Here is a 19407-nt window from a genome sequence, read left to right on the forward strand (position 1 = left end):
GGGTCCCTGGGCCTATCTCGATGCAGTCTGGTGTCAGCTGATGATGGCAGCCAATCACAGGGCGACTCATGTGCCAATTCCCAATATAAGCAGCCGCCATTGTGCCCCTGCTCTCTCTCTCATGTCTCTCTCTCATGTCTCTCTCTCTAGCGTCTCTCTCGTGTCCCCCTCTAGCGCCTCTCGTCCCTCTCGTCTCTCTCTCCCTCCCCTGCTCTCTCGTTTTCTGCCCCCCTTTGCTTTATGCTCTCCCTCAACCATATGCACTCCAGTAAAGCGTGATCTGAGAAGAATCCTCGTGTGTGGTGGGTGTTTCTTCCTCGCCGGTCAAGAAGCCCGCCACAAGTGGTGCCGGAAACCCGGGATCTTCGGTAGAAGCCCCCCTCAAGTGTATATAATGTTCTCAGGGGGGACCTGAGCTTGATTCCAGCACCATATCAGGCAGCTGAGCAAAAGAAAGTGTAATTAAAATTTTGAGGATGATTTCTAATTTACTTAATATGTGACGTCAGTTCAGCGACCGTCCTGTCTCTTGCTCTTGCTGCACCAGCAGGGGTCGGGCCCTTCTAACTCAAAGGCTGTAAGGTCTGAACTTGAGTACTTGCATGATGCTCTGTGACTCTCGGATGCTGGCACATTGTAGATTTGAGGCTTTTAGATTTAGGGAATTCAACTAGAAAAGCAGAAGTCTATAAAATTTCTGGTCCCAAGCATTCGTAATTGGGAAGAGTTGGCTTGTATTAGTACCTAGACCCCCTTGCAGACCCGGTGCTTCCCACAGGCTAGGCAGTACTTTGCCTAATGGACATCTGATTTAAGAGCTAGAAGTCGCATTACATTTTTTATTTATTCTCAGCCTAAGCTTGCCTAAAGCTTTCAATTCATAAATTGGAATTACACTCTATGAGCTTATATTTGTTCTTCCTCTTTTAAAATAATGAGCTGTCTGAGACTCACTCCCGGGCTTCGTTTGTCTGCTACAGCTCCTTTCTCAGGCTTCAGTCCTGAAGGTCTTTTGACAAACCAATATTTATAACAGTTTGACAGCAGGACGAGGACAGCTTGAAGAAAGACCCTCTCCAGGACCCGGTCATGCAGTTCCAATCTTGGCCTCCTTTCTTCTGCTGGGAACGTGCATACAGCAGCACCTCCCGTGCGTTTTCTTGTCCCAGGGACTGTCCATTCACTTCCCATCTGTTTGCAGTCTTAAAGGAACAGAAGGGGCCCTCTTCTTATAAATCTGTCTTTGGAAGTGATAAATGATTCCCTACCTCTTTAAGGGCTGCCTGGGTGGTTTTTCTTTTTTTTTTTTAAATGTTTCAGCTTTACTCTCAACAAAATTCAAAGTAAAATGTACTTTTAAAAAATAGGAGAAAAGTAGAAAAGACAAACTAAAAGATTTTTAAAGTCATATTTAATTGGTTGGAATGGAATAATTTACTGACCTTATCCATTGTCTCAAATAATTGTCTATGTTAGTATTTCTTTGAAATATGGTATTTAGATTTTCTATACTGGCAGTACACGGGCAAATGAAATGTTTTGCTTTTGACAAAGTATATTTTAGCTTATTAGAGAAAAAAACAGTGTATCACTAATGAATTAGAATATCAAATAATTTTAAATTTTTGTTATCGTAATGTGAACTGATATAATTTGAAATATTTTGTGTGCCGTACACAAAATAAAATGACCACACTAGATAGCTGTAACCTCATGGTAGACTCTGTGGCTTTTACTGTAAAACAATGGTCATGAATGCCATAAAACCTTATTATCTGTTATTTCTGGTCCTGAAAGTAAATGCTATAGACACTTCTGATGTCGGCTTTTCTAAGTATTGAGCATAGCAAAAGCATGGTGGGCATACATGTAGTCCCACTACTCAAGAAGCAGAGACAGGAGGATTTCCATGTGTTCAAGGCCCACTGGGCTACATAGTGAAGCCTTTTCTCAAAGTTTTAAAATAAAGAAAAAGAAAAGAATTCAATATAAATCATTTTTCCTTCCATAAAAAAGAATTCCCTAAAGGTTAAATGTGATAAATGCCATCATTTCCACCATACCCTACAAGATGCTTTAAAGTTATGGTTTTAAAAGCATCACTGATATAAAAAAGACTGAGTCAGCAGGCTGTGCATGTCTTCTACACAAGTGTGACTTGATTCGGGCTGGTCATACTTCAAGTACACGCTCCAGAAGTCTCTGTGTGCTGCTAGACATCAAGTGGCCGGTACCCATGGAAAGGAAGGATGAACAACTGGCTCTTACGGCCACTAGACCACCACACAGTAGTTTGGATTAGGAGTAAGATAGATGCATCTGCTAACACACCTCATAGAAATGTCTTAGTGGTCCTCTCAGAGTGGGCACTTGGTTTCTAGGGATGTGTTGTTGTTATTGTTGCTGTTGCTGTTGTTGTAAGTCTCCAGTAGCCCAGGTTAACCTTGAATTTGCTCTGCAGCCCAAGATCAAACGTGACTTGCACTTCTGGTGCTCCCCACCCTCCGTCTCCCCCTCCCACCTGGTTTATGCAGTGTTGGAAACTAAAGCCAGGGCAGCATACAGTCAGGCAGCACTCTAGCAGCTGAGCTGTGTTCCTAGCCCCGAGTCTTCAGTAATGTCCTCAGTGTGAGCCAGTAGTACACGCACTCTTGGGAGAACCCACAAGATTGTCCAAATACACAGTTATTTAATTTGACTTATCTAAAGATAAAATGTATCTCCAAAAGTAGATGAATTTTCCATCCCACATAATACTGCTTTTATTGAGCAGCTCAACCTTTTAGTGAGTATGATATAACCAAAAGTTATATCATAACTTAGCACCTTGAATGACAGTGTTCTTTGTTGTTAAATAAGACAGACCCATAGTCATTCTTGGTTAGCTGTGCTGAAATTAGTGGTACCATCCAACTAGGAAGATTCCAGAATCTAACAGCTATAAAGACCTAAATGTAAGGCTGCTCTGTGTTCATGCCAAAGAATAGACTTCAAAATATTTAGAAAGTATATGAAGGTTCTATTATATTCACCAAAGGAGCCTGATAGGAGTGCTTACCTTGCCTTAAAGTGTTTTTTTTTTTTGTTTAAGTGCCAGGTGTTGGTGGCACACGCTTTAATTCCAACACTGGAAGACCGGCAGGAGGATAAATTCGAGGCCAGCCAGTCTACAGAACAAGTTCCAGGACAGTCAGGACTACACAGAGAAACTCTATGGGAGGGAATGGGCTTTAAGAAAGCTGGATTCGGAGCCAGGCATGTTGGTGTATGCCTTTAATCCCAGCATTCAGGAGGCAGAAGCAGGTCCATCTCTGAGTTGGAGACCAGCCTTGTCTACACAGTGAGGTCCAGGACAGACAGCAATGAGACCCTCTCTGGGAAAAAGGAAAAGAAAAGAAAGCAAGCTGTGCTTCTTCATGAGTCACTTTGAGCTGTGCATGTTTTATAGCAAGCGTGGGATTGCACTGTTCCTCTCAAGCTTTAAGGCAGCTTTGGGGACATGAAATAGCACATTTTTAATAGTACCCTTTAATGTTTAAATTGTTTCACTTGAGGCAAAACAGCAAATGAATAGTTATTGTGGGTATCAATTTTGATTATAGTTTTGATCATTTTGGTTCTGATTTTCTATTTCCCATTCGTAATTTTGTTTCCTTGTTTCTCTATATCCTAGATATCGTCCCTGAGTTTTAAAGGGCATTTATATAGTACAATTGTGTGATAAACAGCGAATGTTTTCAGGAGTGTGTAAGCTCCTAAGGAAGAGGGGTGCCAGTCATTTCAACCCTGCAGTGAACAGCCCTTTACTGAAGAACTTCACCCACACATCCAAAGTGTGTGCGCACCATGTTATGGGGTAGCTGTTAGGTGGTTTGAATCTTTGGGTGTATGGTTTTTTAAAGCGATTGTGTTAGTTCTTCAGCTGATTTCTTCATGCTTTCTTTAAAGACATCAAACGCTGTCTAAGGTTTATTTTAGCACATGAGGTAGTGTTTTGTTGGTGGCTCTTTGTTCATGTTCTAAACTAATACTAACCACTGAAGTGAACCCTCTCCCAGGTTGGGCCTTTTGGCAGTCGCAGTGTATTCAAAACCTAATTACAGATTAGTCTGTATTTGGGACTTTTAGAGCAAGTATCAGAAGACTCAAAGCGCTGAGAGGAACGGTGCCATTTCATGTGGGGATAAAGAGACCTAAAATGTGAATGGGTGTCAAGTCATCTGAAGAGAAGAAAAAAGAGAAGGAACGTCATTCACTGAGGCTGGTGGTTTATGAGTTGAGGATTATGGGAATATTCATGACTCAATCAAGATGCACAATGAATCGATGTTTGAGATGGCTCATCTTTTAAGTAAACACTGGGAAAATGGGAACGAGCCTCCGTATTCACTACGTGTAGAATGCTATTCTGTGTAACAGAATAGTTTAAGCCCTTCCTGAGTTGATTTATCAAAGAGACCACAGATCTTATAATAATTCTGTATGTGAATATTTAACCCAAATTTTTGAGAGAAACAGGAGTTTGCTTTACAACTAACCGTGCTGATTTGTGCTCATTTCTGATTTTTACGAAATGTATTCTGTTTTACATAAAAGGTAATACTTCGGTGCCATTTGCTCTGTTACTCTTCTGCTTTGGCATGAAGCAGCAGCCCTCCTGTGGGTTTCTAAATCAGAGGAGGGCGACCAGGGTTCATCCTTAGCAGGGATGGCTGCAGGACTGAAAGAGACAAACAAAATGTCAAATTTACAATCGCTTCAAAAGAGTAGACATTCCTCAATTGAAAGTAAAAGAATAAGCAAGGAATGCATTTTGTTTGTTTCATTTTGGCTTGGTTTGGTTTGGTTTTAGGGTTTTGGTTTTTTGAGACAGGGTTTCTGTGTGTAACCCTGGATTTCCTGGAGCTAGTTCTGTAGACCAGACTCTCCTTTATTTCAGGGATGCACCTGCCTTTGCTGGGATTAAACACTAAGGAATGTTTCTTAAAGGTGGAAAGCAGCTGAGCAGGGAAGAGCAGGACCACAGAGCAGCTCCCAGTCACACTTGGCTGCTCATATACCCACACAGCACAGGCACACGTACACAGAATTACGGGTAAAGCATTAGAATTTCTTCATGTCCCAGAAGACTCCATCTAGTTCCTTACAGGTGAAAAAGACAGCTGAATTTCTTCTGTGAAAGTGATGCTTATTGACAACTTCTTTTTCCCTCGTATCACCCATTCTCCCTTCTCATTCCGCCCATCCTCCTTACCTCTAGTACTTATTTAAATGCTCTTTGTGGCATCCTTAAGGTTTTGTGGCAAGGTAGTACCATCAGTTGTAAAATTTTTCATAAAAGTGTAAGAGTTTTTAAGAAGTTTAGAATTTTTTTATTTTTGTGTTAAAAGTCCTTTGACTTTTATTTAGAAAAAAAAATATTGCTTACCTCTTCATTGTCTAAAAATTGGATTTCCCTTTAGACCTTCCAGATTAGACACTGCCTCAGTGGGGCTTTGTCTCTTCACATAAATAGCTCCTGCTCCGGCCTATACCCCTGTGGGGGCCACCACTGTGCCGCCATACACCTACAGTCTGCCCCTGGAGGATGGCGGCCAGTGAGAGGGCAAAGGTTGGCAAACTGACCTTGTGGCTGCCCAGCTGCATGCAGCTCATGTGTGGAGTAAAACTGGATTATTCTTTCTGCATATGGCCTGATTTTCCCAGATAGCCTGCCCACTAGGGAGTGATTGGGGGCTGCGGGGCTGGAAATGCCTCTGTGGGATTTCACTTGTGCTGTGTTTTTCAGGCTTGCCAGGGGCTTCACTGGGGTTGTTCTTGTTTGTGTTGGTTTTTATGAAAACTATGGTCATCTCTAGAACTGCTGTGAGATAATTTGAAAAGCTTTTTCTTCTCTCTTAACAATTTAAAGAACTGAAATGTATATGAAACTCGGAAAAATACTCATTTTTTAAAAATCACCTGTTTTTAAACAACTAAATGAATTTGTTTTAAAACTAAGACTGGCTTCATTTGGAGAAGCAAATGTGTTTGCTAGTTTGACTGCTGCTTAAGAAATGGAAGCTAGCCTGCCAGAAAAGTGTAGGTTGAAGTTCTAAGAACCTGCACAAAGGCTCAGGGAGCGTTGTTGTTTGCTTCTCTGTTTCGGTGCTAAAACACTGAGCAAAAGCAAACTGGAAGAAAAGTTTGGTTTGCTTCCTCAAGGCAGAGGCTTAGGTAGAAAGTGGCTCACTGGCGTACTGCTGTCTGACTTCCTCAGCAGCTCGTGCCCAGCTTGCCTTCTTTTACAGCTCAGGCCTAAGTAGGGATGGTGCCACCTACAGTAGGCTGCCCCCTCCACATCAATTATCAATCAAAAAAAATCTTCTGCAAACCGGTCCAATCAAGGCAGTTCTTCAATTGACATTACCTCTTCCCACATGATTCTAGGTTGTGTCAAATTGACAACCAAGATTAGCCATCACAAGTCTTTCCTCGTCAACTTGACACCTAATCGCATCCATATATCTATATATATCATCCTTGAAGACAATAACACGGTTAACACGGTTATCATTCTACCTGGCATGATGTAACTCGCCCACATACAACCACAGTTACGTTTCTCTTAAAATAGTTGGCAAAGTCACCTTGAGGAATGCTTAGTCTTTGAGCACCTTCTAACTTAAATATGAAAATACAGATTGATGACCTTTACCCACTGATATCTCAGTTGCTGTTGTAGTACACTTAACCACCGATATCTCAATTGATGTATTACATGATAAGAGAGGGAGAAAGCACAAGTGTCTGCTTAACATGTACGCATATATGCAGTCGTTTACTAGCAAAACGGTACAGAAACATGAATGTCAATTATAGCTTCATTTTTGTGTCTCGTCATGTGACTTCATCTGATATTTATTACTACCTTCCCCTACTACTATTCTTTATTTCCTCAACCTCCAGCAAACACCGCAGCGGGTCTGGTTCTTTCCCTGGAGAAAGGACCAATACCTTCATCCCAAAGGCTCTGGGCCATTTGCCATCTGCTTGGATTGGGTTGTTGTAGTTTCCCATTGTTACTCAGAGGACATGGTAACACCAAGGTGTCCTAAAGGCTCTCCTGTATCCTAGATATAATCTTTCTTACCTCCATTGTGGAGAAGCAGTCCGCTTTCCCAATGGAAGTCCAGATGGATCCACACCTCCTAACACTGTTCCTGCCTTAGCCTGTTGTCCTAAGGGCATCAGAAGCCCAAAGTGGCCCAGCACTGAGCTAAATTTAGTTCAATGAAGCATTTGTTGTGTCTTCTGGCTAAAACTCTCCCTACCAGCCTGCACACATGCACACACACATACACACACATGTGCTCACACACACATATATATAATTTAAAATTGTAAGAGATAGATTGATAGTGTCTTAGCTTCTCTGGTTCACTCATCTGTAGAAGGAGGAGATGCCACCCCTGCCTTAACTGATAACAGATTTTCTCCATGGATTGATCACAACAATAGAGCTTTCCTCTCCACGTGCTTTTTCATTCTTAATCTAATACCAAGAATTAGAAGTATTAAATTACAGAGCATCTGCAGATGCGACTGTAGTAGCCGCCATTGGAGTCCTACAATGCTGTGCAAGGTACAGAAGGATGGTTCTTTGGCTGGGCGCTCATCACCAGTGCACACTGCTAGCAGAATTTGTATCTTCCAACACAGATGGTTTAATTACAGAAAATATAAGTGTTGACCTCTGAAGACACCTTCTATGATCTTTCCTTTGAGTAGAGAGTAGAATACATGCCAGGCTCATGTCTAAGTCACTAGCCTTGAACTCGTTGGCTCCCATCCACTGGTAATTCCCGCTTCTGTGTTAAGTTGTGAGGAAGGGCTGGAAGCGTTTCCCACACTGCGTGGTGTAACTGGGATTCCAAGGCAGGAGGCGTGACTGAATCCGCGGCAGTAGCATGCATGGGGACAGTTCACATATCTGCACAGAGAAATCATAGATTTTACGTGAAGTCATTAACATGAAAAAGTAAAAATTCAAATAAATATAAATCTGCTTTCAGTGCTTCTTTATATTTTTTTTTAACTTTCCACATTCACACCTAGTTAAAAATATTTCCCAGTTCCCTTTGCCTTTATTTCCTGGCATTTTGAAATATGACTGATGTATGCATCTTACCGTGGTGGTTTTACCCGACCTTTCTGGTAACTTTACCCGCTATTTTATATTTTTAAAGGTCATTTTCCAGATGAGGGACAGTTTTGTTGGTTGTTAAGATAGTAGGGTCTGCCAGTGCAGCCCAGGCTGGTTCCACTCATCCAGCCTCCCACTAGCTGGGTTACAGCATAAGCCACCATTTCCGCTTATTCCTAAAAACAGCCTTATCATTTTTCAGTAGAGCTTCAAGGAATCTGAGTGCAGTAAAATGCGTCTGTGGGCGGCACATAAGAGTCTACAGCTCTATTTAATAGTTTCCCAAAGGGGTCTGTCTGTCAAGCATTTCTCCTCCTTTGCTTCCCAAAAGTGGCTGCTTGTGGCTCTTCTGACCCACATGGACGTGGACCACAGGAGGTTTAGTGAGGATGATTTTCTCTCTTTTCCTCAAATAGGTAAAGAAGTTTTGTAGATGATTTAATGATAAGGATTCTCTCTAATGTATGCTGCCTTTGAAAAGTAAATGTGTTTATCTCTTTTTATCTCCATAGAGAAAGTTAGAGAAATTCAAGAAAAGCTTGATGCTTTCATTGAAGCTCTTCACCAGGAGAAGTAGACTGTACTAAGTGAGTAATTCTGAGACTGGGGCGCACTGGGCACAAAGCATGGACTTCAAGCCTCTCCTGATAATTCTTGGTTCTGCATGACAGCATCCGGCTTGTTTTCTGTGATGTGATCCTTTTGATAGCATGGCTTTCAGAGCCAGCTTCCTTTGGATTGGGCCATGCCTTTAAGTCTTTTCATTACCTTCTGGCTAAACTAAAACTATTCTCTAGAACCCATTTTGGACAGAACCAAGGTTAATAAAAGAATTAATGAGGATTTTCTAACATGTAGGTGACTCGTTCTCTACATTGAACTCGAAGATATAGTTGATCTTGTCTTTTTGTGACCCTCGTGCTCACAGTACGTAGTTGTGTGTGTTAAACAATTCAGTGTACAATGCTTCCCTGTCAAATTCCACGGGAGCTCCACCAGAATCAGACTGTATTCGCCCTTGATGCCAACCTGTGTGGCATGCCTCAGGGCAGCAGTTTTGCTTTTCTGTGTTGTAGTTGTGTTTTAAGAACTAATTCTAGAATGTGGGTATGGTGGCACACTCGAGGAGAAACAGGAACTTCTCTGAGTTAGTTCCAGGCCAGCCTGGGCTACAAGAGAGAAACCCTACCTCAAAAGAAGAAAAAGAAAGAAACGGATTCTGGGGCTGACAAGGCGGGTCAGCAGGTAAAGGAGCTTGCCGTCCAGCCCGACTACCTGAGTTCGATGCCCACCTGCAGATAGGAGCGGAGAGCGGAGTCCTGCTTCCTCCTGGCTTTCACACCCATGCTTTGTAGAAACACATACACACAATAAATGTTAGGACAGAAAAGAATTCTACTAGATGTTTGTTTACATGATACGCTTGGTAAAATTGTGCTACAATTGTATTATTTTAGTAAATCTAGCAGATTTGAACAGTTAAGCTTTACTTTTTAGTCAAGCTATGATTAAGTTGCTCAAGTCTTTTCATTTGTCTTGCCAAATCCGAGTTGACCAAATGGGTTTATTTTACAGAGTCTGCTCATAACCACCTCTGCATACATTGAAGAATGAAAACTTCAGTCTTTTGTCCTGCCTCCTTTCTCCTGTTCTGCCTTTTCAGTGCAAAATAAAGTCATAGGGTGAAATTAACCTATGTGTGTTACAGGCACCTCAACCCCCAGCTGCCTTTTGAGCAGAAGAACAGTAAAGACAGCATTCCCCATCTATGTGCTTGTACTGACGTGACAAACTGGCCAGTAGGCTTAGCCCTCAAAAATAAGGAAGTTATCTCTCAAGTCTTATTTGTGGTGGCACCAGTGAGATTCATTATGGATGTCTTCGGACATATAATGGTAGTTGCTTTGGAATAAAACTTACGGTAATTTTTTAAAAGGCATCAATTATGTATATGGTGATAGTTGCCTGCTAAGCTGTCATCTGTCTGCAGTATTCTGTATCCAGGACTGATTGTAATAATCCAGTTTATGTTCACCCCATGAAAGGAAGCTGGTTTACCAAAGGATACTTCAGACAGGGTAACTCGTGTTGGACGATTCAGTGTGTACTCAGTTACAGAAACATCAGCCTTCCGTTGCCAGTGTAGAAACTCACCTTGGCAGCCAGTAGCAGCAGCTTACACGGTTGCTGTTCTTACAGTCTGTGTATCCATTTACAATTAATTCTTTTGAATATTGTGTGCTTTATATCAGGCTTTCTGGTGATAGTAGTGGGGTCTCTCCTGTTGACAGCCATTGGAGTATGACTCAGGATGGAGAAGAGTCCAGGTAATCAGCTGACGAGTTTCACTTAGAGCGCTGTCAGACACTGAAGTGGGCATCCGGGGCAGGCTGCCGCACAGCCTTCAGGCACTATTTTAAATGAAATTATTCTAACAAGTGGGAGGATGGTGACCCACCCCTTAAAGCTGAGAATTCCATTTAATTTATTGCAGTTACAATAGCAACCCTCCCAATATTTTCATGTGCTTTATTTGGAATTGTATTGGTTAAGAGACTGCAAAGCAAACAAATGTGCCATATTTTACTCAAACGTCCCTTTCATCTACTACTTTTTTTTTTTAATTAAGGCTTTACTGTGCTGGTAAAAATGCCCAGTGTTGCAGGTTGCAGTTTTTATTTCACACTTAATTTTATAAAAAGTTTTCTTGGAATTGTTTTTTGTAAGGATTCTCTACCACACACATTATATATATATATATACACACACACACACACACACACATACACACACACACACATACACACACATATACATACACACACACATATATATGTATATGTATGTATGGAAGGCAAAATATTTCAGAAACTATAAATTCGGTACGCATTTTATTTAAATTAGGAGATAAGAAATTTAGGTACTATCCTCACCAGGAAAAGCAGCATCCGTTGTTTCCTAGGATGCGAGTGCTCCGGTGCCTTGTGTCCCGTAGGTGTGGGACAGTGCTGAATGGCTGATTGACACACGGGTTAGGAAAGGGTCCCCTAAGCCCTGCTAATCTAACTGGGTGGAAGCCCTGCCTAAGGCCAGAAGGGGAGAGCTGCAGTTTTCTCCTAAGGAAAAGCTGATGTTAGGCATCATATTCCTTTGTATAATTTTTTTTTCATGGAAGAGAACTTTTATTTCTTTGTGGGGTCAATATTTGTAACTTCAACCAAAAATCCCTGTCATTCCTCATGTCCCCACGGGTTATTTTAACCTGGTTTCCTGCTAACCATGTCTTTCCACACCCCTTGAAGGCTGGTATTTGTCAGATGTGGAAGCTGTAGACAGGAGATAAAGTTCAGTCCAGATGTCGGCCCTGTATGTCGAGTCTGTAGTTCAGGTGCTTGATCTACAGAAGGTAAAGTCTAACTGGACCAGAAATCATTTGTTTCTCACATCTGGATTTGCAGAGAATGGAGTGTACAAAATTCTATTTGGAGAACAAAGGGATTTTTAGTAGATGATAAGCAAAATGAATTGTGGGATTCGGCTATAACAACATGAACCAGAGGACGCAAGTGTGCTGCTTTACGCACACAGCGGCCAAGCTGCAGTTGCAGGCGGAGCTGCCAGCCTTTGGGGGTCTTATTCCTTCTCTCTCGTATTAGCCCCATTTCCTAGGCCATACTCAGTGGACTCTCACACATTACCTGGTACCCAGTGGAATCCGCAGTGTGAATGTGCACAGGGGGCACAACAGGTGGGACTTCCTCGCTGCAATTTCGGAATGTCACCTGAGGATTCTGGTGGCACACAGCAATAATCCCAGCCCTCAAGTGGCAGAAGCAGGACTATCATGAGTTAAAGGCAATCCAGAGCTATGCAGGGAGGCCCTGTCTCAAAATAAAAATCATACAATTAAGAGTGTAGACTTAATGGACAAATTTCTAGTTAATTTTGTATTTATTTCAGATGTATTTATCTGATAAAAAGAAACATGGTATCTTTTTCTTTGCAGTAATGAGATCATGGTGCTGGCGTATCTCCATCCTCTACGCTGGTGTATGGTAGACTGTCATTGCTGTAGCAAATGGAAATGTGCTTGGAAATATGCTTGCCTTCTAAACAATCATGGCTATTGGATATCTAAATATTTACACTTAACCATGTCTTCATGTGCACTGTGAATGGACTTTGTATTATTTTTTTAAACCTTACACTCGATGTAAATGTTACTACGACTTCTATTTGCCTGTGCTTGATCTAAGGTCATTTGTGTAGATGGGTAATTAAAAGATACTGAAGTGACATTATAGTTCTCTTATGGAGAGCATCTTTTTACCTTGTCTTTGTTTTAATGAGGAGGAAACGCCCCATAATATAGCCAAACCCATGACCTAAGGAGCTTTCAAAGTGGCTTTTCTCAGAAGGCTGAATGTCCTGGACCTTGCACATCACACTTGTAATCCATGTCCAGCTGATGCTGCTTTTCCTGCCTTGATATTTGTCAAAACACTTTGGTATTTTCTTCAGTAAAATGTGAAAAAGAACTGTTTTCTAGCTGCACTGTGCTGCTGTGACCATCGCTTCCATTGATGTTGCTGATGTGTTCAGTCCCACCGGACGCTCGCTGAGGGCTGTTAACTAGCTCCAAGACCCGGAGGGGACTGTGAGCGTCAAGTCTGTCCATTCTGATTAAAGTGTCCTATTCTCACATTTTATTGCCACCACACTTTGCTCCTGAGTGATGCTCATAAAGTAACTCACTGGCCGTTAGCTAGCAGAGTGCGGGACTTGGTGTTCTCGGCACAGTCAACACTGGGAGAAGGTACAGAAGGACAGATTTCTGGTCAGTGAACGTAAGATCCTTTGTTGTAATTCAAGATTTTATCTTTTCTGTGTTTCAAGTTCCAAATCTTCATCCAAAAAGTGAAGAATTTAGTTACTAAAGACTCAATAGAACAATTTGTTTTCTTTTAGCATGTTTGTTCAGTTAAGGAGTTAATATAGTTACAATGTGCTAAAGACAACACAAGTGTGTTTCCTTAGGAAAATTTATAAATAATTAAGTAACCAGCTTGAGATAGCTACGATGGTCACTGACCCTGCACTAATCAGACTAAGTAGACGTTTACAGAAAACTGGAAGGTTAAGACAAGAACTACGAAACTGTTAGAGGCTTACAGTAACATTATAAAGACTAATTAGGAGATCTTTGTGCTGAGGAGCACAGTTCATAACATTATAGCTAAGAAAGATCTTCCTCAAAAGTCATTATGTTAGATTGCTTTCCTAAAATGACAGAATTGAGTTACCACCTTAAAAATCGGAAACATGACCAGATGTGGTAATACCTTCTGGAATCCCAGCACTCAAGAGGCAGAGGCAGGCAGAACTCTGTGAGTCTGAGGCCAGCCTGGTCTGCAGAGTGAGTCCCAGGATAGCCAGGGCTACACAGAGAAACCCTAGTTCAAAAGAGGAGCTCAAACCCAACCTGAGCTACATGGCAGCCTGTTTCAAATCAAACGGTGGCAAACATGTACGTGATTCCTCCTGGAAAGACTTCAGTGAGTGGCACATGTTCTTAAAACCAGGGTTAGGGTTCTTTTGGAAGGCGGTAACTACCCTTAAGCATGTTTAAGTCAGCTCTTCCGTACCTCTTTGTGGTAAAGAATTGCTGCTATTTTTATTAGTAGTATAAACTAATACAGATGTAAACTGATTTCTGTGCACGTATTTGAAACCGAAAACTTGGAAGGAGAAACCAGAGACCCCACTAAAGACCCAGTCACCACACAGTACTGCTGGCCACAGCCTTCCAGGACCAAGTCCCCTGCTCACTCCTGGGGACAGGTCTACCCCCGGTCTTGCATAACTGAGTAACAGAGCAGCAACCTGGAGGTCAAGATTTTATCCACTTTAGCTTGTACCAAACACTCATGAGACCTTGAAGGTTTTGTGATGGAATTTGAAAGGAACAGGTTAGCTGCCTCTTCCCGCAGTCTGAACGACTCACCTTCCTCCACTGTGGTAGGCCCTGGCTTTCATGATGTCATTGTTCAAGGAAGGTAGCAGTATCTTTTGCAAAAGTCTAGTGAGACCCTAAAATTATTCAATAATTTTGAATCTGAAAAGCTTCCATTAGAGACAACGAATATTCTGTTGTTTTGGACAGAACTCAGATTTTACTGGCCTTGCTTTAGCCTCTAGAAAGTTCTGCAAATCCTTGACCTTTCAACTTGAGGAATGAGCATAACCACTTTTTGTCGCCCAGTCTGTTCTCCCTGTTATTGAATTCTTCTTTTCTGTGTCCTCCTCTCTCCTTTTTTCCATCTCTGTTTCTCCGCCCCTCCCTCCCCCCCCTCCATTTCTTCTCCTCTCTTCCATGGTACTGGAGATTGAAGACAGAACACTCAACCACTGAGCCACACCCAACCAGAACTGTAAGGCTTACTTGACTCTTGGTTAAGAACATGTTTGTCTAGTGAATGTAAATTGAAAGGTCCACACAGACAATAATGAACCTACCAGCCAGACCCCCTGAAATACAAATACATGATTTTTTTTCTGTTGTTTATAGATAGCAATAACCAGAAGTCACCATACTAACGCCTCAACAACAAAGTGCACACACCCAGAGACAATAGTAAACCTCCTCCTCACTGAAAAGCACTAGAGTAGGAGGTGCCGGAAGTGTGTTGGCAAGGAGGCCTGTGAAAGCTCTGAGCTGGGCTCAGCACTGTAAAGAGCTAGCCTTGAGCAAAGAGATTCATCCAGAGCTCGCCAGAAGCACTAATGGTCAGCGTCTTGTCTTGCCAGAAGATTGTGCCTGTGACTTGATTGAGAAAACTCGAATCCGGAACAAGAAATCCAGCATGACTTTTGTTTTTATCACTAGCAGAACTGTCTCTGTCTATGGCTGTGAGTGCCTTTGACAAAGCCACCATGGTGGCAAAGTCAGGCTTTGAAAGCCAGTCTGGTCATAAAGCACTTTGCACAGTAACCTCCTCTACAAAGTGCTTTGAGGACAGCACACATGTGCGTGGTATTGGGGCCCACTGGTACACCATACATGAGAAAGTCAAGATGAGCCCATCATTCAAACAAGCGGGAAATTCATGAGGCTGTGCTGCAGGAACGGCTCTGAGCAGAGTGTGCCCGGCTGCAGTGGCACAGCTCTGGGCCTGAGCCTGTCAGCCATCCTGTGCCATTTCCCTTCACCTTGGGAATTTCCACCTCTTACTTTTGTGGATACTGATCTTTTTGGGTTAACTTCTAAAGATGCAGAGTTATTTTTTTTTAATCCCAGTTTTTAAAACTTTAATTTTTTTTTCTTTCTTCTGTGATACCAAATTTAGTTTTCCTAAGTTTCTCCTTTGGCTGTCTTTTTGTTACTTAAAAAAAAAATCTAACACTTTTGAAAAGAAAGGTGTTAACAGAAGCCTGTACAATTTCAACTAAATTTATTTCCAGAAATCTCATATACACCCCTTGGTTCTCTTGCTTTGAGGCATGTCAGGCTTCTCAAGCCTTAATATGGAAATGGCAGCTTTTCCTGCCAAGACTCTTGGGAGTGTGTCTGTCTTTCAGGCACTTCTCAGCATCAACACCAAGCCACTCCCATTTTTATACATCCAGACTCCTCTTTCCAAACATCTTGATAATTTACATTCCCGCTAATTATACTAATTACTATGGCCATAGCTGCATCGCGACCATAGAGTGCAGTGTTCTTCATATGGCGGGAGGCACCGGGACTTGGATGGTCTCTCCATGGGCGCCCCCTTCGGTGCCATTCGCCAGCTGTGCCCTCGATGATTGGCTGGCCTTTTGATGTGCAGATAGTACAAGTTGGTCACAAACTTGTGTACAATGAGGCTGTTCTGGTTCATGTGAAAATCAACATCCTTTTTTGTGTAAGCGGGTGACAGGATGCTGCAATACCATTAGCATTTGCAAAGAGGGTGCTCGGTGCTGGGGCGGCACCACGGATCGTGGCTGCTCAGTTTGTGTCGCTCCATTGTGTGAAAGGGTACAAAGAAGCTGAAGGCTGGCAAAGGCCTGTCAAATCTTGTAATGTAGTGCGACCCCCAAACTCTACTTGGCCTCCAAGCAGCTCTTGTTCCCTGTCCCACCCCTTTCTGTGAATGGGCACTGAGGTAGGTAAATGAATTCAGTGCCTGGTGGGTGGGGGATTCCTTTCTGACCTCATTCCTGTACTATTTGTTTGCAGGCTTGTAGGGGGAGAGGAGGACATTTTGGAATCCTTTGTGTCAAATCATTTTCTTGCAGGTTGGGGAGTTAATGGTAACTTTGTCTGAGGCCAGCCAAGCAGAAAGTCTGTGCAGATGAGGCGTGGCATGTTTAACCTCCTCAGGGGAAAAAAAAGCAAGATGAGAATATGGAAATGGGGAACCTTCTAGAGCAGATGGATATGCCACACGTCGGCATGTTCAACATCTGCTGCCAGGAAGCTCAAGACTTGCCTGGCGTGTTCTGCGTAGGGGAGTTCTTCACTCCTGAGTCATCGTGCCCTTTATACTGATATCTACAGTTAGGATAATCGTGTGTGTGTGTGTGTGTGTGTGTGTGTGTGTGTGTGTGTCCTAGTACCTGACTAAGTGGCTATAGTGTGGTGTGATGGAAGAATTCTTAAACAAAGAACAGGTTTTCTTTTTATACCTAAAGATGAACTACAGCATTAGAGCCCCGTACTAGAGCTCATATTTTGCAGAGAGAGGTGGGGAGGGAGGGAGGGAAGGAGGGAGGGAGGAAGGGAGGAAGGGAGGGAGGGAGGGAGCCCAAGAAGCTATTGGTTCAGCGCTACAGCAAGAGCCGGTTCCCAATTCCAGCAAATTCTGTTCCATGGAGATTCAGGCACAAGGGCACAGGACAGCGCCTCCACAAGCAGGCCGCCTGTAAGGGAAGTTGGAGCTTGGGATGATCATATGACGTCTTATATTTAAATGTTTGAAGCTAAGTTTTGAGATCCAGACACCCGTGAGTCAGAAGTATCTACACTCAGTGTGCTGCCCACCCGTAAATGGCTGTCTGAGGCCTTCGGCTCCAGCAGTCTGTCCGTCTGTGGACGTGGGTGCTTCTGAGGCCTGAAAATAACACAACTTCTGGAAACAACACGACTTCTGGTTGTTCTTGGAGGCGCAACTTTATGATGAGGCTGGCCTGCAGGGTGATTATTCATTAGACAACTGCTGTATTCAGATGCTTCAAATATACTGGCCTGCTTATTTTTACGGCTTCTTGGTGTAGGCGCTATCCGTGTAGGTGCTATCAGCATCTGACCAGCGTACCCTGACAGGGGCTGAATGAAGCCCATGCTAGCTAGCTGACAGGCCTCTATGGGAGCCCGTGTAAGTGTAGCTGCAAAGTCCTGAAAACAGAGCTGCAGAAAGGACTGGGCCTTGGCCTGGAGCTTCCTTATCTGTTCTATCCTGAGGCACCAGTGCCTTCATGACACAGACCATTAGATTTAAAAATAGGAATCCATATATTCTGAAGGTCGGTGTGCAAAGTGATTTTGGACTCCCAGTGCCCTGGAAAAAGCCAGCTGCAGCCACTCAAGTTTCTGACCCTCGCACTTTGGGAGGGACAGGAGCAGAGAGGCCCTGGGGCCTTGCTGGCATCTAGCTCCAGGTTCACAGAAAGACGCCATAGTAGGTGCTGAAGAGATAGCTCAGTTGATGAAGTGCATGCTGGGAAAAGCAATAGAGGAGGGCATCCATGAGTCGCCATCACTCCCTGACCTCCGCACACACAGGCTTGGATGAGCGCTCACACACCTCTTTTCAAGTGCACGCATTTGATGGCATATGTTCTGCTGCTGCATCCAGCATAACATCAGAATGTACTAGGGGAAAACCTTCACTGGATGAGTCACGTATATATGTATAAAAACCTTTGTGCTCTTGGTGTCCTGTGTGTTCCAGTTCCGAAAGGCACACTGGTGAGCTTCCGCAGGGTGAAGTGGAGCTTACCTTGCCAGTTCATTCATTTTGACAGATTCTGCCAAGAGGCAATTGCATTTTTCCAAGTTATCATAAACGAGGTATTCCAAATATATAATTGATGCACCATTTACCTAAAACCACCCCACCAATAAAGCCAGTTGTCTGTACACTGGGTGGGTGTGTTAGATCCCAGCTGCTGTTTGAGTCTTGATCATCTGCAGCTGGAACAGCTGATTCTGCACACAGACCCCAGGCTAACAAACTCCAAACAACCCAGAGTTACCTGCGGTACACCTGTGTGGTGGATACACATTAGCCAAATGGGTTCCTCCTATACACACACACACACACCCTTAAAGTCACACTCCTGCAAATGCAAGACACATACATGCCTGCCACCCTATTCCCTGGAATGAGAAATAACCCTACCATGGACCACCCATGAATCTCATGGTGTAGAACCTGAAACCTCTAAGAAGTGACCCCCACTCAGCTCCATGGGCCTGAAATCTCAGAGCCCCCACTTATTCTCTCTGTCCATTTGTCAATGGGGTCGATAGCTCTACTAACAAATCTCTTTCCCAAAGAACAGCCCTCTTCAATGTGCCCCTTAAGCCACTAAGAATGTAGCTATGGAATCAAGACTCACAACAGAGTTCATCCCTTGTTCTAAAGAGCACAAGCCTACCCGGCAGTAGGCTAGGAGAGGCTGCTGCTGAGCAGGGAGAGGCAACACCATGGACACATACAGAGTTCTGACGCGTGTGTCAAAAGAGGAACAGATCACAGGAGATGGCGTGAAGAACGCCTGTTCTGGGACTCCACCATCTGCTTGGCCCAGAAGAGCCCTTCCTCCTGCATCTGAAATGAGAAGAAACAAGAACTGATGGCTGTGACCAACTACCTAACAAGAAGCCACCTACGGGAGGAAGATTTCATTCTGCCTCGAGTCTGAGAAGATACACAGTCCTTCACGGCAAGGGGAGTTGGCAGCAGGAGCATGACATGGCTGGACATAAGACATCTTTAGTCAGGAAGTAGAGAGTGGAGAAGCAGGGCTGCTGTGAAATCCGGAGGCCCAGTCCTGATGACCCTTTCCCCCAGGGAGGCTCCACCTCCTAGAGATTCAACCACCTCCTCTAATCCTGCCAGGCACTGCAGTTCAAATGGGCCAGCCTAGGGAAAAAAAGCTTTAACATCAGCTTTGAATTTTAGGGCTGCTATTGCCGTGTTGAAGCACCATTACCAAAAATGGTTTGGGAAGGA

General features: G+C 43.3%; 1 protein-coding gene across 9 annotated transcripts in view; it reads left to right on the top strand.

Annotated features, from left to right (window-relative positions):
* Positions 1-12488, top strand: part of Opa1 (OPA1, mitochondrial dynamin like GTPase) — an 82086-nt gene extending 69598 nt beyond the window's left edge. For all 9 annotated transcript variants that reach the window (XM_005344794.3, XM_005344795.3, XM_013351414.2 and 6 more), the window contains 2 exons: positions 8698-8772; positions 9761-12488. In XM_005344794.3, the coding sequence (XP_005344851.1) occupies positions 8698-8762 (65 nt within the window). In that variant the 3' untranslated portion in view covers positions 8763-8772; positions 9761-12488. The remainder of the gene's footprint in view (positions 1-8697; positions 8773-9760) is intronic.
* The last annotated feature ends 6919 nt before the right edge of the window (positions 12489-19407 follow it).

Source organism: Microtus ochrogaster, chromosome 2 (genome assembly GCF_000317375.1).
Source record: "Microtus ochrogaster isolate Prairie Vole_2 chromosome 2, MicOch1.0, whole genome shotgun sequence".
Lineage (NCBI taxonomy): Eukaryota > Metazoa > Chordata > Mammalia > Rodentia > Cricetidae > Microtus > Microtus ochrogaster.